Source organism: Malus sylvestris, chromosome 3 (assembly GCF_916048215.2).
Source record: "Malus sylvestris chromosome 3, drMalSylv7.2, whole genome shotgun sequence".
NCBI lineage: Eukaryota > Viridiplantae > Streptophyta > Magnoliopsida > Rosales > Rosaceae > Malus > Malus sylvestris.
In genome coordinates, this window is record NC_062262.1 from 7,608,303 (window position 1) to 7,631,649 (window position 23,347).

The 23,347-nt window shown below is 37.2% G+C and overlaps 1 protein-coding gene and 1 pseudogene across 2 annotated transcripts; one reads left to right on the top strand and one right to left on the bottom strand.

Moving 5' to 3' along the window:
• The first annotated feature begins 3,876 nt into the window (after positions 1–3,876).
• LOC126616863 (uncharacterized) lies at positions 3,877–8,102 on the top strand (annotated as a pseudogene).
• A 4,292-nt stretch (positions 8,103–12,394) lies between these two features.
• Positions 12,395–17,920, bottom strand: LOC126616864 (telomere repeat-binding protein 5-like). 2 transcript variants are annotated; one of them, XM_050284992.1, is made up of 10 exons: positions 17,639–17,920; positions 16,333–16,535; positions 15,390–16,224; positions 15,062–15,262; positions 14,896–14,958; positions 14,718–14,797; positions 14,340–14,581; positions 13,758–14,057; positions 13,503–13,566; positions 12,395–12,963 (listed from the first exon to the last, which is right to left on the bottom strand). In XM_050284992.1, exons 2-10 carry the CDS (start codon positions 16,411–16,413, stop codon positions 12,796–12,798), a joined length of 2,034 nt encoding a protein of 677 aa, XP_050140949.1. In that variant the 5' UTR covers positions 16,414–16,535; positions 17,639–17,920; the 3' UTR covers positions 12,395–12,795. The 2 variants fall into 2 exon arrangements, with proteins under 2 accessions (XP_050140949.1, XP_050140948.1); XM_050284991.1 differs by having other exon boundaries at positions 15,360–16,224.
• Between the last annotated feature and the right edge of the window lie 5,427 nt (positions 17,921–23,347).

The following is a 23,347-nucleotide window of genomic DNA, read 5'->3' on the forward strand; positions in this document are numbered from 1 at the left end:
CTTTTCCTTCTTTTGGAGGTTTCTCTCTGCGTTCATACTACCAAATAGTCAAAAAGACTAGTAATCATGCGTGCTCCTTAAGAAATGAAAACATAATGCAACCGTGAATATCGGAATCTCTGTAGCATGTATATTGTCGCTTTCACTTCAAATTAAGCACAAGGCGGCTTACAAGAAAAGTAATCTCAGTTATATGTAATTAGGTCGAACAACTAATGCTTTTTCTTATCCACTTTTTGTGCCTAAACAATTAACAAAGTGTTTGTTTTGACTAATTCTTTTAAGATATTCGAAAAAACCAATGTCTTTTCTACGAAAACAAGAAGATGAATGTGTATTAATGGAATGACTTTTGCTTGATACTATTTTCTACATGGTCAAACAAACCTTAGCCCTTGAATTAAAGTACAGGAGCATTTTCGCTCATTACCATAAACTATGGTGTATGCTCACCATATACTTCATCACTTGCCACATGTCCTTTCACTAGTAGAAAAACATGTTTGCGCGACGTTGTAAATTTCGTCGCACAAAGTTGTTTTGAGCGACGCACAACACAAAACGTCACGCAAAGTCCTTTTGCGCGACGGCACTTTGCGCGACGTCAGTGTGCGTCGCGCAAAGTGCCGTCGCGCCAAGATCTTGCGCGACGTACGACAACGTCGCGCAAGATCTTGGCGCCAAACAAAGTCAATTTTGCGTGACGTACGTGAATGTACGTCGCGCAAAAGTGACTTCGCGCGACGCATATTCAAGTACGTCGCGCAAAGTCAACGACTTTTTCAGTTTGGGAAACAGAAACTGCAAACCCAGTTGCAGCAACTACCTCCTCCCCCCCCCCCCCCCCAATCTCTCTTCAAAATCAACATACAAATATTTCATCTCATTTCATCATGCAATCCCTCCCTTGCTATTTGATGGTCTTTGATTTGGAGTAAGTAAATCTAATTTAGCTGTTGAGAATTGAATTTTTTATTTTTTTTAGAAACATGAACTGAATACTTTTGATGGGTTATATAGATGAAGGTTTCAATCATTTGTTTTGAATGTTTATTGTACAATGGTATAGAATCAATTGAATTTCATGAGAGAATGCTTGTTATTTGGATTGTGTTTAGTGGTTTATTGAACAATTTAATTCAATATGAGTTGGACCCTATGAGTCTTATTAGGATATGCATCTGTATGCAAACTGCCTCAAAGCTGTTAACTTGCCTTCAGTCACTAGGAAATATGTTAGTCTTGGGGTCGTCGTAGTTACAACAGAGAACAAGTGTAACTTACCGAATGTATTTTTTTGGTGAATTTTAGTCTGTGGCTTTGCAGAATGTGTAAGAAAGGTGGATTTATTGTATAAAGGCAGGACCTGTAAGCGGCCATGCTATACTGCTTCGGCCTGCAAATTACTATTTCGTTTCACCTCGTGGGAATTCTTAAATCTTATGTTCAAAATAATAAGTGGTGAAACACTACTTGTAATCGTGACGTTATTTCAATATACTTTTGGGATCCCGAGTCTCTACATTTACCATCCGTGCATTTTTACGGGTCACTAACATAAGTGAATCCCAAAAAGATTCAATTGAAGAACAAGACACTCATTCTCTTCTTGTCTATTTGTATCTATTCATCAAGATTACCTATTTCCGTAACTACTAGTCTATATCTTTCTTAAGAAAAAGGGCAAATGGAATATTAGTTAATGGAGTGGAATTCTCAATTAGACAATTATGAATCACGAGTAGAAGCTTTTCAAACACGCAAACGTGAATTCTATTCTCAATTGTCTCGTTACTTGATCTCTGTATATTTGTTTTTTGTGATTTTTTACGTACGCGATCTCGAAACAATTTCGTATAATGCGTTTCCCATCAAATTCAATGGTATATGTATTTACTAAGTAGATTTTAATTTATTTATTTTGTACTCTTAAGCAAAAATAAAAAATAAAAAAAAAAATTTGCTCGACGTAAGTGTACGTCGCGCAAAATATCTTTGCGCGACGTACGTTCCTAGGTCACGCAAAGATGTTTTGCGCGACGTACATTTACGTCGAGCAATTTTTTTTTTATATTTTTTTTTTTGTATTTTTTTTGTTTTTTTTGTTTTGGGGTTCTTGCATTGCCTTTTTCTTTTGTGGTATCCACTTGTGTAAATATTTTAAATTGATGATCAAATTAGTACATTGTATGCATATAGGGTTAAAGAGTATAGCTGTAAAAGATCATCAAAATCGGAGTTAAAATAACAATTAAATCGTGATTTTTCGTTTATAGCCGTCGAAAATGTTTGTCTTGTTACTTGATCTCTGCATGTTTGTTTTTTGCGATTTTTGGCGTATACAATCTTGAAGCATATACAAACAAGTTTGACGGTTGGATCGTTGAAAATAGTTTCGTATAATGCGTTTGCCATCAAAAGATTAGATTCACTAACACTTGGAATTTATTTATACTTTCATTAAGTATAACATAAGATTTTGTGGTATCCACTTGTGTAAATGTTTTAAATTGACGATCAAATTAGTACATTGTATGCATATAAGGTTAAAGAGTGTAGCTGTAAAAGATCATCAAAATCGGAGTTAAAATAACCGTTAAATCGTGATTTTTCGTTTATAGCCGTCGCAAATGTTTGTCTTGTTACTTGATCTCTGCATGTTTGTTTTTTGCGATTTTTGGCGTATACAATCTCGAAGCATATACAAACAAGTTTGATGGTTGGATCGTTGAAAATAGTTTCGTACAATGCGTTTGCCATCAAAAGATTAGATTCACTAACACTTGGAATTTATTTATACTTTCATTAAGTATAACATAAGATTTTGTGGTATCCACTTGTGTAAATGTTTTAAATTGACGATCAAATTTGTACATTGTATGCATATAGGGTTAAAGAGTGTAGCTGTAAAAGATCATCAAATTCGGAGTTAAAATAACCGTTAAATCGTGATTTTTCGTTTATAGCCGTCGCAAATGTTTGTCTTGTTACTTGATCTCTGCATGTTTGTTTTTTGCGATTTTTGGCGTATACAATCTCGAAGCATATACAAACAAGTTTGACGGTTGGATCGTTGAAAATAGTTTCGTACAATGCGTTTGCCATCAAAAGATTAGATTCACTAACACTTGGAATTTATTTATACTTTCATTAAGTATAACATAAGATTTTGTGGTATCCACTTGTGTAAATGTTTTAAATTGACGATCAAATTTGTACATTGTATGCATATAGGGTTAAAGAGTGTAGCTGTAAAAGATCATCAAATTCGGAGTTAAAATAACCGTTAAATCGTGATTTTTCGTTTATAGCCGTCGCAAATGTTTGTCTTGTTACTTGATCTCTGCATGTTTGTTTTTTGCGATTTTTGGCGTATACAATCTCGAAGCATATACAAACAAGTTTGATGGTTGGATCGTTGAAACTAGTTTCGTACAATGCGTATCCCATCGATTTCAATGATATATATATATTTACTAAGTAGATTTTAATTTATTTATTTTGTACTTATAATATTTAAGAAATTGAATGATATATATGTAAAAATATTATTGTGGGTTTTTGTTAGAAAAATATATTATTGTGGGGTTTATGTAAAAAAAAAATGAATTTGAAATGACGAAAGTCACATTTTCAGTAATTTTAATAATAATTAAAAAAAAAATGTGCGCGACGCATTAATGTGATCGTCGCGCAAAACCACCTTGCAGGACGTCAAATTGTATACGTACGTCGCGCAAGTTGTGATAATTTTGGCACTGCGGTAGTGAAAAATAGGCGTTTTTTTTTCAATTTTCCAAGTTTGGACAAAATCTTGAACCTTCCCTCTTCCTTTGATTTCACCTGTAGTATCTTTATTTGATTTCAAGGCTTTATTCGACATCACCTGTAGGTCAAATTTTCAGAAATTTATTCAATTTCAAGGCTTCAAGGAACTTCAAGGAACTTCAATTTCAAGGCTTCGACGCCAACGAAGCCAACATCGACCGTACAATCTTGAACCCCAAATATCCCTCTCTTTCCCGTAGACCCCAAATATCCCTCTCTCTTTCCCGTGAACCCCAAATATCCCGCCGCTCCTCCATCGAGTCACGTCGCTCCTCCGTCCACTTCAACGGCGCTCATCCGGCCACACACATAGAGACGCGAATCCGACACCAATCGAGTCCCAAAATCAAGGTAAGGATTTCTGATTTTCACTGGGTTTTGGTTCTTTAGGGTTTAGGGTCAAATTTCATGTTAATTAACTTGATTTCTGAGTATTTTGCCAAATGTGTGAGGGTTTGAGGACTGTGGGTTTCGGATTAGGGTGGGTGTAGTGCATGACTTGCATGCCTTTAAGTGGGTGGGTGCACGAATTTGATGGTAAGTTTCTGCACATGTTGTTATGAATCCAAGTAAACAATAAACTTGTCACTTCTTTAGATTTATCGAGGATGAAGAAAATCAATTTCAGGTGGACTATTTTCAAGAGGGAGCTGGTCCTGTGAACCAGTTTTTTTCAACTGGTCATTTCTCTATTTACTTGACTAGGATTAATGAAATGCACTCACATTTAAACGCCGTTTCGCATCAATTGGCTTATGGTTATATCTAAACCAATGCGTCTTTAGTTTCTGAACATTTTTCAGTATAATGTTATCGATAAAATGAAGATTGCTTGTGATTCCCCCTTAGACTGTCAACGAAGCTGCAGGTTGTCTATTAATTATCAGTCTTCTCAAATTTGGTTATCACTGGATTAACACTGGAGAAAATCTCCAATGATTTTCTGTGCTTGATTTGCTTTAATCTATTGTTTCAAAGCATGTACTTTAGTGAAATTTAGAAATTTTCGATTTGTTCAAATGTGTGTAATGTATCTACACAATAAATCTCATTTGCTCTGTAGCTCCTCGTGTGCCTGGATTTCTGGTCAAGGTGTTCGCATGGTTTTTGGAGTCCCAGATCTTTGGAACCTTGATATTGTACATACTCAAAAGGGATAACTTAATTCATAAGGTACACACCCGCTTTTTATATGTCTTGTTTTTTCCATTTATCTGGTAGCCTGTTAGGGGAAAAAGCATGAAAGCATTTGATTGTCACAAGCAAATCCGCCATCCTATCCAATAAACCGATCAAAATTGGATTGGATCAGTTAGGCCTTTAGGAATTGTAGGGGGTTTCAAATGAGTTGGATATTGATAACCAACTCATTTCCGTAAGATCCTGACATATATTATTTTGTAGTTGAAGCCATCTTATACCAAATACGTCTTGCTTTTACAAGCTATCGGGCAAGAAACAGGTACGATTAGGGATCATGTTGCATCTTTCATCTTTAATAATTACTAAAACAGAGTCAAGGTTTTGCAAATTTTGAAGCGAATCCATATTCATGTTCTGACAGATTTTGAAGCGAATCCAGACTGTTCATTTATTTTTTGTTATCAACATTGATAAGTAATGGCCTTGACAATATTTGATTCTTGGAAGAATGGGAATTGTGAGGGGAAATTGTAGAACATGTTCACGGATTGTAGAGTAGGTGTAGTCTGTTAGGGGTTGGATATAAAAATTGTTCAGCTTTCAGTTTTGATATGGATTGGCATATTTTGTATTTATGTGAATAGAGGATATAAAAATTGTGCAACTTTCCGCTGTTTGCATCAAACTATGCTTCATTTTGTTTCAAGGGAGCATGGCTATGAAAGCACATGGAACTGTTTGCAATTCTCAATTTTAAGAAGCTTGATTTTGCATTAAGTATGCAGTTTGCACACCATCGATTGATCGTTTATTTTTTTTTTTTGGTAGTGTAGGCAATATCATTGCTTGGAGCTCAAACTCTAGTGCTTTATCTCTTATTTTTGTATATTCTCTAGACTATGCAAGTGCCAATGTGCTTGCTGGCTATGACAAATTGCAAGTCCTACTTCTTGGCAAGAAGTATGGGTCTGGCGGCAATGGTTAATGATGCTTTGTTCAGTTTTCTTTGCTTTTTTCTTCTAGTTTCAAATGCAAGAAAGGATTAGTTTCTAATGTTATATTTTTATGGTTAAAAAAGTGTATAGATGTCGCATTTGATCACTCGTCGTCGGAGTGTGACCAATGCGCCTTCCGCATTATCAGCATCTACTGCTCTAGCTGTGAGTGCTCCATTGATTGGGGAGCCTACACCCCTTGCTAAGCCTGCTGCTATGGCGTCCCAGGTGCCTGTCTCATCGACGTCATCAGTGTCGGTTGAGCAGGTCAGTGCACGGCGGCCTCACTGGCGCCGTCGCGAGCCGGAGCCTTCTGATCACACTTCCTCGGCATCCAGAGTAGAGGGTGAGGCCTCCCAGCCAGGTAGTTTTTTCTAATTCTCACTACGTTGTATTTTCTTTTTCTCATTTTAAAACTATTATTTTTATGATGGTCAAAATTTGTTGGATTGTGAAAATGTGTTGCAGGTTGTGAATTACTGTTATTTTACTGTTATAAGGTTTTCGGAAATGCTATACCATTAGGGGAGGTTGTGTCAAATTTTTTTTTACAAATTTAAGCTTACGATTTTCACCATTTAAGTATTTTTGGCCAGCTAAAAAAACCACCAGGGGACCTAATCGAATGTTGAAGCAGTTAGAGGGCGCACGGCAGAACGGCTCCAAGATCAAGATTGTGTATGACCCGCGACATTGTGGAGCGGCTACCTCACAGCAGCATAGCGGCATCGCTACTAGCTGTGGTGTTGTTATTCGAGATAATTGTCCCTTTCAGCGGGGGTCTTGGGCAAAAATTCCCGAGGAGACGAGGACATTGGTGTGAGACAAGTTGTCGGTTAGTATATTAATTTTTAGCTGTTATTATTTTTTTAATTTTGTTTACAAATATTCAAAACCAAAATATATTATCTTAATATTATTAAATTTTTTACAATTATTTTATTATTTTTCATATTCGTAGTGCGTTTATGATCTTGAGGACATATCCCCTGAGGCTATGGCCTACTTAGAGGGGACCTTAGCAACCCGATACAAAAAATGGAAGAACAATTTTCACACGTTTTTTAAGCAATGGAATGATCAGGAGATTGCTCGTCTACATGTTCCAATCGAGTTGAAGGACCGGCCAGAGGATTGGGAGTGGCTCTGCAAACATTTTACGGACCCAAAATTTGTGGTATATACATAATATTTTAATAATAATAATTTATTATTGTACATGTTATTTTTTTAAGCTTTTTTATTAATTTATTTCAAATAGTCGCACTAACATGTATATTGTGTGTTTAACAGAAGAAATTTATTGCTGGCCAGAAAGCTCGGGAGTCAAAGACACTTTTCCACCATTCTGGTTCAAAGCCCTTTTCGTATAGGCTTGAGGCACGACGTGAGGTAAAAGTAAATTAACTTTGAAATTTTATACAATTTATTTATTATTATTGATTAATAAAATTTTCTTCATGTTTTTTTCTTCAGGAGGGTTCTATGTTCCCAGAGATCGACATGTTCGAGGAAGTTTACGTTCGACCTAATAATGAGACCACTAAGCAACTTCATGTAAGTATATGTAATTATTATTATTCTTATATGTAAGAATCATTCAAATATTATCTATATTTTGTTATTAAACATTATATGTTTTTTCTTTATTATTACAGGCTACTATGGTGGAAAAAAGAGATGTTGTTCTCCACGAAGCAACATCACAGCTTCCCTCGGAGACTCCGATCGAGGACGTCACGCTACCTGAGGATGTAGGTTTTCAGATCATGACTGATGTCCTGGATCAGAACTTCGGTCGTCGTCGTGGCAAGGTTGTTCGAGGTATGGGGAAAGCTCGAGTTCGTGAGACGGGTGCCTCTTCTTCCAGATCGAAAACAGTAGAGGTCAATGCATTGAAGGAGGAAGTGACGCAGCTGAGGGCCGAGAGTGAGCAGATGAAGGTGCAGCTGAGGGCCCAGGATGAGCGGATGAAGGCCCAGGACGAGAAGGTGAGGACCTGTGTCGGGAGGGTGCAAGAACTTGTACAAGCCATACAGATGGCTGGCCTCCAAATCTCGCTACCGGCACCTCATCTTGCTCCACCTTCGACCTCAGACCCATCTCGCCCTGCCGATACCCAGTAGCTTAATGTATTAAACCAGTTCACTTGTAGTTTTTTTTTTGTTTGGACATCTTGTATGCACATTTTTATATATTTTATAATTAAATACTTTTGTTTGGTTAATTAATTATTCTTTAGAATTTAATTATAATATTGATCAAGAATTAAAAAAAAAATAACTCAAACCAAAAAAAGGGTTTTGCGCGACGCATACCATAGGATGCACGTCGCTCAAAGTACTTTGCACGACGTGCACGTACGTCGCTCAAAGTACTTTGCACGATGCACATATACGTCGCGCAAAGTACTTTGCATGACGCATACGTGAGTCGCGCAAAGTACTTTGCGCGACGCATGTTATTGTTCGTTGCGCAAACCCTACCGTCACTGCCTTGGCGCGACGGTCAGCGCGCGACGAACCCTTCGTCGCGCAAACCATTAGGCAACGACTTTTGGCTTTGCGCGACGCATTTATGTACGTCGCGCAAAGTGTTTTTTCTACTAGTGTTTTAACCAACTATGGTTTTCATATTCAATGTTTATTTCCCAATATGAAAAAAAATTAACTAGAGTTAAGTGTAAGTACACGTTGGCAGATGATGAGATATATGATAAGTATAGAACATAATTATGGTGGTGAGCAAATGCTCCCTCAAAGTACTTGCTAGATTGGGCTATAGGCCTTGAGACTTTGGGTGATGCTTGTATTGACCCGGCTTTACTGAGCATAAAAGTTGAAGTTAAATTGGGCTCGAACTGATGCCAATGCACCCTGTATTCACAAAGGAAGGCCCAGGTTATTTGGGTTTCCTGAGGCCCATATGTATAAGCCCTTTAGGCAAATGTGCACAAATTGGGAACTCAAGTCACGGTTTGGTTTTGCAAATGCGAGTTATGGCAGTTGGTCAAGCAGTGTGAGGATGGCTTTTTCAAACCATTGCGAACCTAGTAAGACCCATCATCTCGTCCATTGGCTCCATGTACCTTGCATGACCTACTTCACTCCACAATGGACCTTTGCAACTCAATTCGACCCTACACTCAACTTTTGTAAGCAACTAATCTCCTTGTCTACGTTGTGGTGATGACGGCCTAACCCATAAGGACCGGAGTGCTCATGTCCCGGCCCCTATCAGATAGGCAATCATGTCTACCCACATGTTAAGTTTTAATAATACGAAAAATCTAAAATTATTATTCACCTTTTATAGCAAGGATAGCCTTATACCCCTTTTAATAGTAAATGAGAATATTTGGTAAAATACTACGAACTCGTAATCACTTGAAATTTCATCTCATGCCGTCAAATTCACTAAAATACTAAAGAAAAATTTTCTGATATTTTTGTATGATATACGTTAAATAATAAACCTAATTAAAATAATAAACTCAAAATTTCAATACAAGTATAGTTTTTTAAGTGTAAATATGCACTTCTTTGTATGATATAAAATAAACTTACTTAAATATGCCTAGGCCCTGTTTAGGCGCAAAGGCAGAAAACCCCAGCCCGCCGCCCAATTAGCGCCTAACGTACATTGATTAGGACCACCTGATGTTAGAATCATGGATCCACTACTGGTCTTATTTACATACATGTTCTATGGTCCTTGTAAATGAGAATTGTGGCAGAAAAAGACACCCCAATTATTAGTAACCACAAATCCACTCCTATCTAGACTATCCACATAGAATTAATAGACATTACACGAAAGAGATAGATATATAGATATAGAGATATATAGGCATGGACGTATTAGTGACAATTTGACAAAATTGTGGGTGGGGTGGAGTGGAGGGACCATTCCAATTTGCCCAACATTTTTGGTTTTTAATGACAAATGATGTGAAGTAACATGAGGTTTCTCCAAACAACTTGAAGGAGGATCAAGTTCAAGTATATATCTACTCAATTATTCACATGCCATTCGCATATTCTCCTATTCTTCTTCCCTACCTTGCCCCCATATCTCTTCACTTGTTATTCTATCTTTAGGTTTATACACAAAATTTGCACATAATCAGTTGGTTTAGTGGCATTCAGTCTTTATTTCGTTAGAAATTTTATGTCCTACTTATATCGATGCAATGATGATTCATATGTAGTGCCTTCGATCTAATATTGTCTCATTGGAATCCGTTAAAAGCCAACAAACTTAATTTTTCAAAAATTGGATCGAGCCTTCAAACTGCCAAAAGATAAGATATCTCAAATTCAACTAAAATAAATGACTAGGACATATAAATTTATGTTGAGATCACTTGGCTATGACTAACTCTAAGCCAATTTTTCATTTTTAAATAAAGTATCATTGTATAAAAAAAATTAAACTTAAAAATTAAAAATTAAAAAAAACTTTCAAAAAAAATTATGAAATAATATTGATGGAAGGGTGTGGGATTCTGATTTTATTTTTGTATCCTAAAGGCTAAAGGGGTCCATATACTCGTCCCAATTCACTTGCACAACCCACCACCCCCACTGCCCCAAAGAAACAAAAAAATTAAATAAATCAGTTCCACCTTAAAATACAGGGGAAAAAAAGAATATTATTTAAATAAAATGTGATGAACCTGATCGGTACAAAGTGGACTGAGAGAAACCTCAAGTCACAAAAAGTTCGATTCAAATTAAAAATTCAGGACTTTTAATCATTGTCCTACATTAGGCCAAATTAGACTCCAATTTCATTTTTTAAGAGACTCATAACTACATTTTAGCTTCTTTTTTATCAATATCGTGTGACATTTTAGCATCAGAAACTAAACACAGAACAAACTGTATAAAATACATATTTAGAATCGTTCCAACCACTCGACCACCATGTGGTGGTTTCAAATTAGACTCCAATCTCAAACCTATTATTTTAATTCAAACCACACCATTTATGCATCATCACCCCCAGTTTGATTCCAATCTGACTACCACCGGAAAGTCCCTCAATAACAAAAGTATTGCTCAAGTCATTACCCTCTTTATATCATTATTTTACAAGTAAATCGTCAAAATGATCCATGAGATTTGCATAACTCATCACTTTGGTCCCTGAGATTCCAAATCGATAAAAGTGGTCCCTGAGATTGTCCAACATCCATTATTTTGGTCCTTCCGTTACAAACTTCGTTAAGTGTCCCGGAGCTCTTGGCCAGAAGTTTGGGTAATTTTCAAAGTTTCGTAACTCAATCGTTTCTTAACCAAATTCGACCCATAATATATCAAAATAAAGATAGGAACGTGTAAAATAAGATTATACCTATTTCGAAGCCCAATGTTTGCCAGAGATTGCCGGAAAATAGCCTCAAAGTTGACTGGTCCGAGTGAAAACTTGAAAACTCGCCGGAAACTTGGTAAACTTTAAACGTTTATAACTTCTTCAATACTCAACGAAATCAAGTGATTCAAAAATAAAAATCATACTTCTCGATGAGACAAAGAGAATGGTATCTTTTTTTACTAACTCGCCGTGGTTTGGCCGGAAAACGGCTCGAAAGTGGCTGTCTTGGTCTCGAGTTAGCCACTTTTGAGCCGTTTTCCGGCCAAACCACAACGAGTTAGCTGTCAAAAAATGTACCATTATCTTTGTCTCGTCGAGAAGTATGATTTTAGTTTTGAATCACTTGATTTCGTTGAGTATTGAAGAAGTTATGAACGTTTAAAGTTTACCCAATTTCCGGCGAGTTTTCAAGTTTTCACTCGGACCAGTCAACTTTGAGGCTATTTTCCGGCCATCTCCGGCAACCATTGGGCTTTGAAATAGATATAATCTTATTCTACACTTTCCTATCTTCATTTTGATATATTACGGTTCGAATTTGGTTAAGAAATGATTGAGTTACGAAGCTTTGAAAATTGCCCAAACTTCCAGCCAAGAGCTCTGGGACACTTAACGGAATTTTTAACGGAATGACCAAAATGATGGATGGTGGACAATCTCAGGGATTACTTTTATCAATTTGGAATCTCAAGGGCCAAAGTGATGAGTTATGCAAATCTCAAGGATCATATTGGTGATTTACCCTTATTTTACATGTGGATCTCTTCCTGTGATACTTTCTAGCATTTTGAGCGTAACACATACAATTTCGATTCAACAAGAATGTCATTGTAACAGTAAGTATTGTGCAAGGATACATATGAGAAAATTGAAACTCATATCAATACGTGATTGGCTTAAAATACAACCAATGAAATATCTATTACAATATAGAGATATCTCAAACCAATCGTGCCGAGACATGAGAAAGTTAAAACTCATAGTAATGATGTAAGTTGGCCTTGAGATTTTGTTATCTATTTGCAACTGAAAAGCAAAAGAATGGAAGATTACAAGAACTGCATTAGCATCAATGCTAAATTAAACTAACAGTACATTAACTAATACCTTCACAATCACCCAAACCACATACATACATGTACCCAAAAAATAATCAGGAAACACCAACCAACAACTTGGGTTTCAAAAGAATTCAGTTAGCCATCTCTCTTCTTATTTTGTCATCCATTTACAAGGGCCGGCGGCCTCTCCGGTCGGGGAAAGGGAGCCACGGCAAGAGCGACGACGGACCCGACTGATATTACATAAACATTCTTCAACTTGTACTTTGTCATACTTTTTTTACATCATTAACAAAAATACAATAAAAAAAAATTTATCAAGACATCTAGACATACCCTTCTAAAACCAACCATTCAATTTTTGTTCAACATGTGCTTCCGCTTTTCGTTCAGACGAGAATGCAAGTCTCGGGCTGTTTGAGCTGTTGTTTGGCTTGCTGCTGGGACCAGTACGCATGAGCTGTTAGGACCCTGTCCAAGAGCTCTTGGGGGACAGGCTCTCCCCGCCTCTGTTGAGGAGATATTCTCGCCGTGTGCACTAAGGTTTTCCACTTATCCTACACAACCCGTAAAAACGACACAATCACAACCAAACCCACATCAAATGCCTCAACTTTTAAGCAGTTTTCAAACAGAAAACCAAAAAGCATAGCAAACAACAGTATTTAACAGACAAAGTCAGATGTAGGCGTGTAAGATAAGAACATAAGAGATTCCTTGAGACAGTTGTATTTAACAAGATAAAAGTTATGCAGATTAACAAAGCCATATAAAGACTGCCTAATCATTTGCCCCTAATTCAAGCAAGCTGTTTGACAGACTAACCAGATCAAACAAAGTACCTCGAGTGGGCCCAAGCCACGAAAGAGGATTCATAAATTGTAAAAACTATAATGGTGAGGTAGCAATCAAAAACCATGTGAAAGTAACATATGATATGAAATTTAAATTTGAAATATTTTACCGGGGCTCGATTAGGTAACCAGAAAACCAAGAAGGCCAATGCAATGATGAGCAAACTTCTCGTAAAGTTAGGAAAATTTGAAAGAAACAATGCTTGTATTCAAATTTCATCATTGGCAAATAGACTCCTTACCTTTAAATCCACATATGTTCGATGCTTAGCATTGTCGAAAGCTCGTAGTTTAACATCACGCCACCTGTAAATAAGCAAAATCATTAAAAACTCCACACTACAGCAGGAAGTGCCGTTTTTTTTTTTATCGAAAGCTCGCAGTTTACTCTTTTAAGGCCATGGGCCTGAAAAATTATGAGTAAAATTTTAGAGTGTCATGTGGACAAAATCAATTTTCTCGAATGTTGAGAATTTTTGCTCGTATATCATTTATACCTTCCAGTACCAAGTTTCTCAACCGCTTGGACAAGTGCTTCCACTTCCGTAACAGAGAAAGGTCGACGAATTCGGCGCTGTCCAATATCAAACCGCCTTGATTTCCTGTTCCCAGGGACCACAGCTAGTGCATCTACACCCATATCTGGAACAGCAACCAATGCTTTAGAATCTGTTGTGCTTTTTTCAGCTGACATCTCTGTTGGAGAGGGTGCTGAATCATGATCGCTTTCTATGAAGCCCCCAAAACTGGCCATATGAGGTTCAGGTATGGGTTTGCTAGTAGGACCCGGTTGGTACCTGGTGCAAAATCATTATTAGCTAAATAGCAACCATCTAGTTTTCGTCTGAAAGCAATCCTAGGAGACTGAGCTTGCATAGCAACTAGACAAGACTATTATGTACAACCTAACGGCTACCATTGTAAAAAAGTTTCGAAATCACCCTAGCATTCAATTGGAAAAAGAGAAAAATGAACACAGAAAAGAAGCCCCACCATCTGTAATCAATTAGCACGCAGGGAGATAAACAAAAAACTGAACCAGGTGCAAAACTGACGAGGCCAGAGCATATTTGCATTACCTTATTAAAGGCTTTAATTCATCACAGGGAAGCATACAGGGAGAATCATCAGAACATAAAGGAGGGGGGTTTCGGGAAGGGTTGGCTTCCAAGGAAAATCCCACAGAATCTAGATGGTCATCTTGAGAAATTCCTGTTTGCAGTAAAGTTTTATTGTCATCTCTCACTTTCTTTCCTCGAAGAAGTACACCAACACATAATCCACCTCCAAGTACAGCTGTCACTGCTTCCATTACTGTTTTCTGCAGAATAATCACACATCATCAGGAGCTGAACTAAGACCGTGGGAAAGAACTGTATGTATAGACATTCACACAAATCCACTATACTCAAAGCTAAACGAGGAGGATATAGACAATCAAAATAGTCCCAAAATACCTTTAATGAACCAACAGTTGCCGTCTCTGGGATCTCAATAAATAGTTCTGGAATCCTGAACGACTTGATCCTGAGCTTCACTGTATAAGAAAAACACCTCGTAAGACGCTCTTGCAATGTTAAGACACCAATCAAATTAAAAGTGTACATATCAAGCGCACGTGAAAGCTTCTCATACCATGAGAATTTCTTGATTGGAAAGATGAGTGCTGGCCTGCTACCGAAGAAGACGTCCCAGTGGCTGCATAAATTTTTCAAACTACTTGGTAAAAAGACTCATACATCTCAAAACACTTTAAAATAATCACACTTCAGATTGAATAGAATCTGGTTTTAAAAATGACCTTGCATCTTTGAACACGAAGCAGAAGCATTGATTCCCTTCTCACGCAAGTCAAAGAATCCCTCTCTACTAATACCTTCATCAGGATTTGGAACCGTGCTATGGTCAAAAAGCCTCCTTTTCTTGAAAGGCATATTCATTTGAGATCTTTGACGTTTGTAGCAATTCTTCCTATTGTGGTAATTTGGTTTCATATCCCGATCTAAAGATTCAGAAAAAGATAATAGTTATTAGAAAACAGATCAGCAAAACCACACAGCAATCCTACTAAACTTTAGAAGGAAGCTCGAGAAACTCACAAATTTTTTTAGTACGAGGCGGCCACTTACAGGAATTAGAATGTGTCTCATCCTTCATCTTTGGAGCTACTTTCCAATATTTTGAAGCCAATATTTTTCGTATTCTTCGGTCTCCAATCCGCAACGGAGCTGGCCTTGAATACTTCATTGCGGTACTAGGGTGTGTACACCCAGAGGAATTTTCGTCATCATCTCTACTAACTACATTTACATCATCCCGGCTAGCGGGGAAAGATCGCTGAGGAATATGGTCTACATACATAGGCACCTTGGTGCTACTATCTGAACTAGCTAGTGGAGGAGGCTCCCCTTCCCAGACAACCGGATCCTCTAAACTGCACATACCATCCCCGGTACCAGTTAGCACTTCCCCACTCTTAGTCTCATCATTTACTAATATTTTAACTTCACCATCTAATTTACAATCACCAGGCTCCCTGTTTCCAGAATAGCCAGCTTCTAATTTGCCAGTAAAACTTCCCACCTCATTCTTGCATTTTCCACTCACCAACATATCAGAAACAAACCTCTCCGAACAATTAGAAGTTGTCATAACAGAATGACATTCATTCTGATGAACTGGAGAAGCCTTGGAGCACGAACTTAGATTCTGACCTTGCGAGATATGATCAGATACCAAAGGTATCCTGTCGGAGCTTCCTTGATCACAAGGTTCCACTTTCAATGGTTTATCTCCGTCCAGGCAATGTTCCTTACTACCTGCACATTGATCTTTTCCAATTGATGTATGATTAGAAGCGGGAGAACTCTCTCCCTCGAGCAATAACTTGCCAGCTACAGTGGCCAACAAGTCAAATGCACCCAATGCATTGTCTTCAACTACCTTACGAACCACACGTCGCTTCTGAAAATCGTTATGAAACTTAAGCATATGGTTTCTTTTGATAAAACATAAAGCATATAAATTGTAAACGAAAAATGTAAATCATAAAGAGTCGTTGGATATGCATACCCTTGCTGATCTAGAAGCTTTAGGAGTGGGAGGCACCTGATAGCCATTGAATCCGTAATCCAACCTCTTCTGCAACACCATCTCTCAAAAATCATAACACGAAAATTTAAATCCAACTACGATGCATCAGAACCCAGAATAATCCTTTCAACTAATATACACGTCGCGAGCTACCACTAATCAAAATCCAAAAGCTAGAGTTCCTGAAAACAGATGAATGCAAGCAATGAGTTTCGCAGAAACAAACTAATTGTTAGGATCACAGAAAATAATCTCGGATAATTCACTCTATCAATAGAATCCCGGGAGATATCCAGAACATTATTACCCAACATCGATTTCATTTGGGTTCAAAGAAACCAAAACTAGCATACAAAAACTCCAAAAACGTACAAGTATATATCAAATTACAAACAAGCAGCATAATTTCATGTCCGAAACTCCGATCAGATCCACATGATCTGACTACAAAAACAAATACATAGAAACCCAGAAGAACAAGAAACATAAGAAAAGGGGGAAACTAAGAATTAACAGAAAAATAATGACTTAGTAACAGATAAATCAACCTTAACATGTACCAGGAAACAACAAATGACAATCGAACCCATCATACAAAATCCTTAACAGTTTCTGTCAGGATTACAAAAACTCGCCACTTTTGACGGAGTAAATGAGAAGCGGGAAAAAAGAAAAAAGAAAAAAAAACTTAAACCACAGCAAAACCCAAAAGGCAGATCTAAATACAAAATCCAGCAATGGAAAAACCAAAATTCTGAAGAAAAAAATCCCTTAATTCTCAGGGAATTGTCCGAAAATCTGGAAAAATAAAGAAGTCTAAAACGCTCGGCCGGGATCGAGCTTGAAGAACACACAATTCAGATTGGGTTTCCACAACAGACAAAAACAAACAGAGAATCTTCATTTCTCGAGTTTCTGAGTGAAATTTTTTTATTTCGGATAAAAATTGGGATGGAAATAATGACTTCCACCGGGAAACCCAGATCGAATCCATCAAACCCTTGGAACAAATCAGATCGTCCATAAAATCAACGGAAAAAAATAATATCATTTTTTAAGACCCGTTTGTTTGCTCAGAATTTCCGAGCGGAAAATCGCATAATTCCGAGCCAAAAAAGCTTTCCCGGTCGAATTCCGCGTCAAATACCAAACAACTTTCTCCCCTTTCCCGCACTTTCTCGGCAACCAAACACGCTGTTCGGGAAAGGCTCATCGAAACCGTAAAAAACCCACATCAAAAAACGCAAGCTTTAACAATTTTCGCCAAAAATCACAACATGCTCACCTCTGGCCAACGGATTTTCGCTCAAACCTCAAACCTTTGCGCCGAGAAATCCAAAATCTCGAAAACTTTCCGGCGATGTAAGATCGGAGAATTCAAATAAACAAACACAGAAATTTACACCTTTTTCTCACCCATTTTCTCTCTATCTCATATTTTCCAGGATTATACAGATCTTTTTCTTCCCATTCAAACAGCACCCATTTTTCTCTCTCTCTAATACCAAAAACCTCGTCTCTCTCCCTCCGATCGCCAAAACCCTCTGAAAACCACGAACCATTGCTTAAACCCCCGCTTCTTATACCATTGACGCCTCTCACCGGGCCTATCGGTAAATCCCTCTTGGCTTACCGGCTATACCAGGTGTGTGGAAACCACGTAAAGGACCGGTTCTTCGCTATTGGGTGAACCCCACTTTCCAAGCGTCGTGCGATCGTGACACGTGGAGTGCTAATGCCATCATGTGGCTGCTTGTGGTCCGCCGGATCGAGAAAAACGTTGAGTCACGAAGAAAATGATTTTTTAATGTATTTTTTATCGGTTATCATTTCTGTGGGACATGGAGTTATTTCTTATTTGTGGTTAATCTCACATGAAAAATGAACGGATGGCGTTTGGTTGCCAAGAAAAAGATGGAAAAATGGTGTTCAAATTTTGCTATTGTAATTTTTGTTATCATAAAAAATAAAATTTGCTATTGTAATTTTTTTTCCAAATGGGTTAACTACTTGCAAATTTGGCAATGTTGTGAAAAACAAATTATTTTAATTTCTCAAAGTATCGAAAAGGTTTTCGCAAGTAACGAAATAGCTTCACGTTTCTAGTAAATGTTAGGTTTCATTGCAGGGTTTTGAGAAGAAATTCAATAGGAATAAGATCAGGGGCGGAGCCACCAAGGGACTAGGGTAGTCCCCAGCCCATCCTAACTTCATCTGAGGTGTGAACCTCATGGAAGAAGATGAAGCAAACAATGTTGTTAAGCTGTTTTGATTTTAAATCTTTTCGCTGTCTAATGAAACGGTAAGTTTGGCAGGGGAGTTTTAAAAGAGATGTGCAATTTTAAATAGATAAAGCAACCCCACTTCTAGTTCGATTCTCTCACTTAACAGTAATATACACCTTATAATTTTCTAAAGCAACCCACGTTCTTTATTTGTAGACCTCTCCCCCTTTTCCTTCTTTTTCTACTTCTTTGTATTTTCTTTAGCCTTCCACAACCTACCTCTTACTTGGTTGTCTGGGTTTTTACATTTTTTTCTTCTTAGTATTGAATTTAAGAGATTTTTTTTTCAGTTTTGTGAGGATTACACAAATTGCATATGTCAACATGTTATGAATTCAACTTTTTACACACACTCATATATATATATACACATGTACATATTTGTGAAATGTCCCTCCTCATTCAGAATTCTGGCTCTGCCACTGAATAAGATCATGTTCATTCATTGTTTAATATCAAGTAGCATTCTATTACCTCTAATTGTTTGTCTCAAGTGTCATGCTAAAGGAGAAGTCAGTTGAGTTTTTCGAATAACTAGAAGCGAAGTGTTATTCCATATTGGGATCGGGGGGTTTTTTTTGGGGGGGGGGGTGGTTGGGGATAGGAAAGGAAAAACTTCGAAGAAAGAAAGAGTTCCCAATGCTTCTTCACACCCAACGAGACATGCTAAACTTGGGACGTATTACTCCTAACCCCACAAGGTTTCGAGCCTGAGTCTTGATGCAACTCTCGTTACTATGAATGAATGATTAGTTTGATTGCATGATTTTGGGAGATTTTTGTACAAAATCATGTTGACCCTACTATTTAACATCAAAGAGAAACTCTAGTTCTCAATTGGATTCCGCAAGCATCGCATTGGTGTCTCCTTCTCATTAAGAATGTTTTGTTTGATCATTGTTCCTCATCAAATAGAACTATTTGTTTGTCAATTATTTTTCCCAAACATCGTATTTGTGTCACTCTCTAACTTATTAGACAATATTTCATTTGCAGGATTTTGAGAAGATATTAATTACGAAATTTTAAATTACTTTTGAATTGCTATAAACTGAAACAACATTCGTTCTTCAAAAGAATTAAGTGCAAAAAAACATTGATTAAGGTAAATACAAGCTGAAGATTTTTCTTCACAAAATGCAATTACCACAAGTAATTACAAAAAGCAGTTTCACTGCGGAGGATAAAAAACAAGACGGAGAAATTAAGGTGGGATGGACCGCAGAGAAGTAGTAGAGATCCACCAATTTTTTTTTTCTTTTTAAATCAGCAGGTGACTTTGTCACAGCAATTCATCTTTCCAAGAATCGAAAAGACTCAGAGAAACATTTCAGTCTTTCCCAACCATCGTGCGATTCAACAGTGCTATAAATCAAACCTAATGCCTGATATATTACTGTGTAAAATACAGACCTAAAATTTATACTCAAGTACTGATCTAGTCGTTTAAGTCACCACCATTTTATTCCTTGCTTTCTTCTTCTAACACTAATCCCATCCCAAATCTCCCTCTCTCTCTCCTCATGCTCTCAGATCTAAAAATAGTTCTCCTCGACCACGGATGCGAACATTCATCAAGGGCGTATCAGTCATTTAACACTATTGTAATTTTTGTTGTATTCGTCGGAACAGTTATCTCGATAAGCATGTTGCGCGCTTTATTCATCGTTGCCGAGAAAATTAAATCAATTAAAAAAACAAAGAATAGAACCGGGGTGGGGGTGACGTAAGAGGGAGACCGGAATCCTACGTGGCGAGGAGGATGTGACGGAGAGGAATCTCCGTTAGCGACGTGGCTGGTGGAGAGCCAAGATAGGTAACGACGTTGAGTGGAATCTCCATTGAAAATAATGGAGTTTGAAGTTTTGGACGACTAATTGAAACATCGTGTGGAGTCGATGCGTGGCGATCGAAAAAGAGTGGGATGCCAAGTAACGAAGTGAGGAAGACAAAGCGCTTCTCTTGCGTCGTAGGGGAACGTGGGGCTTCTCGCCATGCCACACGTAGAGCTTATCGTCACAGGTGACGTGGCGAAAGTAGCTGGAACTAGCTCGAATAGAAAAACAGGGCTATGTTTCCTTGGTTCTTTGTTTAGAAAGTGGTAATTAGGCACACAGGTGGGAATGAGTTTGGTTCCAAATTTCCAATGTTTTTCTCCCATTTCTTTTAGGGTCCCCCCCCCTCCTCCTTCTTTTTAGGGTTTAAAAAGGTGAAAAAGATGGTGAAACGAGTGTCTACAACTGGGTTTGGCAAATACGCCATATTTGTTGCGTTCGTATGTTTTCATGTCATACTAGTTATCTTAACAAGTCGTATTATGTCAAACTCGTTAGTTAAACATATGACCTGATTCGTTAACATGGTCATGTTGCTTCGTGTTGGATTAATGAGTGATGCAATAAATTGTCATGCTTAATGTCTGTGCAAACGATATCCTATTAGGTTCTTAATGGGTGACTCTATAACAACTTGAATTGTTAACGGGTTTTTAACGAGTGGCCCGATAACGACCTAACTAGAGAGAGAGAGAGAGAGAGAGAGTTGAGAGGGTATTAATAAAGTGACATAGCTGTAATTTAGGAAAAAAAAGTAAAAACTTGTTTGTACAAAATTACTTTAATGCCCACATTGTTTTCTTTTTTTAATATCTTCTTTCAGTTTTGCATTAAAGGGTATAGTAGTAATTTTATTAATTTTTGGCTGACAAACTATTTTTATTAATATGTAGTTTAGATTATTTTCATGTCAAGCGTGAAAGAAATTGTCAGACCAAACTACAACTTCCAATTCACTTCTCAAAATGTTAATTGTACTTCTTTTTTATAAAAAAGAGTTAAGAGATAATAATTGTATTTTTTTCGTTACTTATTCCTATGTCATAGTGATTCTTTCATGGATTGGGTGAAAATGTTAGACCATGTTGTATATATATACTTTCCTCACATTTCACCTTCATTGTAATATTCTAATTCACCGCAATTTGGGTTTGAAATTCAATTTGACATACCAATTGAAGTTGTCACTACAATTTTAGATGAAATTTGTGAAAAATGCACAAGATGTAAGAGACCTTCGTCTCTAAATATTACAAAATAAACTACTATACTTTAATGGAATGACCAAAAAGTACACAAATAAATGTCTGAAGACTATCAAAATCAAAAGCTGAGGATGGTAAAAAGGATAATTGAATGATATAGGACTATATGTAAAATTTTCTCTCAAGTAACAATTAGTTTTTTATTCTTTAATCATTGCGAGGCCAATCCCTATTGTGATTGACATCGTCCTTCTTGGAACTAGCTAAAAACAATCGATTGACGAGTTAAAGGTGTTTCAAAAATGGGGGTTTCATCCAAAAGACGGTAGTTGCAGAATATGAGCAACTAATCAATCAATACAATACAATACAATTGGTCGACTGACTATTTACATCCCGTAGTTGATAAATTTTGTTTAGAAATATCAGTGGACGAATCAAGTAACGTGGATGTTTTCAAATTTAACAAGCGGTGAGAAATATGTCAATGGGATTAGCATTTTATAGGGATATATCGTTTGAAAGTTTTTAAAATTACTGAAAGTGCTTTTAGAGAAAATGTTTTTAAATTTCAAAAGCATTTGAAATTGCTTTTCCAGGATTCACTTGTATTTTTACTAAGAATTAGTTTAAAAAAAAAAAAAGTTTACATAAAAGACATTTTTAGTCATTTTAAAAGTACTTTCAAATGAGCCCATAATTGTTAGTTCTAATACAACCTATCAAATGCATATGTGTAGCTTTTTAAAAATATATAAAACACTCATTGGGTGCCCCATCTTTTCACCCAAAATCTTGCCCTACCCACCTCCCCTATCACCTCCAAGTTCCAACCCCCACCTTCCCTTCCCATCTGACCTGCTTCCGTCTCTATCTACCAGAAATAGTAGTATGGATAACAAATAGGTTAAAGTGGGAAAGCGTTGGAGAGCTCACAGCCTCACGCAAAGGAAGAAGCTTCACCTTCTAGCTAGCGGCATCTATGAATGCATGGTTACAAAAGAATGTGTGGGTGTGAGGTTACCAAAAAAGGTAAACAAATTTTGTAACCTTGTTTGGTCTTAATAGTTGTGTCGATAGATAATCCAAACTGCAAAAGACAAAGTGTTAGGGAATGAAAAATGAACCTTGCTGAGAAAGATATGTAAAATGGGACTTCACGTTGTAAGAAGTCCTACGTATGTAGATGGGAGGGCGACGTGGAGTAGATATGGTCTTAGCAATCTGTTGCTTTTCAGGGGGTCTCACTAAGATTTTTTAGCAAGACCTTTAGTCGAGGCGAATCCCTTCTAATTCCATTAAAGCTAGTTGTAGTGGATAGCAAATACGAGATTACAGCAATCTTTAGTCCAATTTAGTCTAACAAAAGTGAGAACAAACAAACATACCATTCCCTTAAAGTACAATTAGAGCATCCCCAATAGTAACTTGAATAATATGTTTGTAAAAAAATTAATTGGCGATCAAGATGAACTAAAAAAAACTTAAATTGATCAAGAACACCAGTTCAAGTAGCATGGAGACAGAGTAGAGACGTGCACGTACAAGATCCTAAGTTTAAACCCTTAATTCGTGGCATGTAATATGTAAATTGATGTTTATTGACTAGTCCACAGCTTAGAGGACCAATTAAAAGGGAACAACCAGCTTATTCTAACTGGAAAATGAG

Coding starts and splice junctions, on each gene's coding strand:
- LOC126616864 (XM_050284991.1), bottom strand. CDS start 16,413: ATGGTGTTGCAGAAGAGGTTGGATTACGGATTCAATGGCTATCAGGTG. Junction 14,058..14,339: donor GAATTAAAGCCTTTAATAAG/GTAATGCAAATA, acceptor ATTTTGCACCAG/GTACCAACCGGGTCCTACTA. Junction 13,567..13,757: donor GAGAAACTTGGTACTGGAAG/GTATAAATGATA, acceptor GCTTATTTACAG/GTGGCGTGATGTTAAACTAC.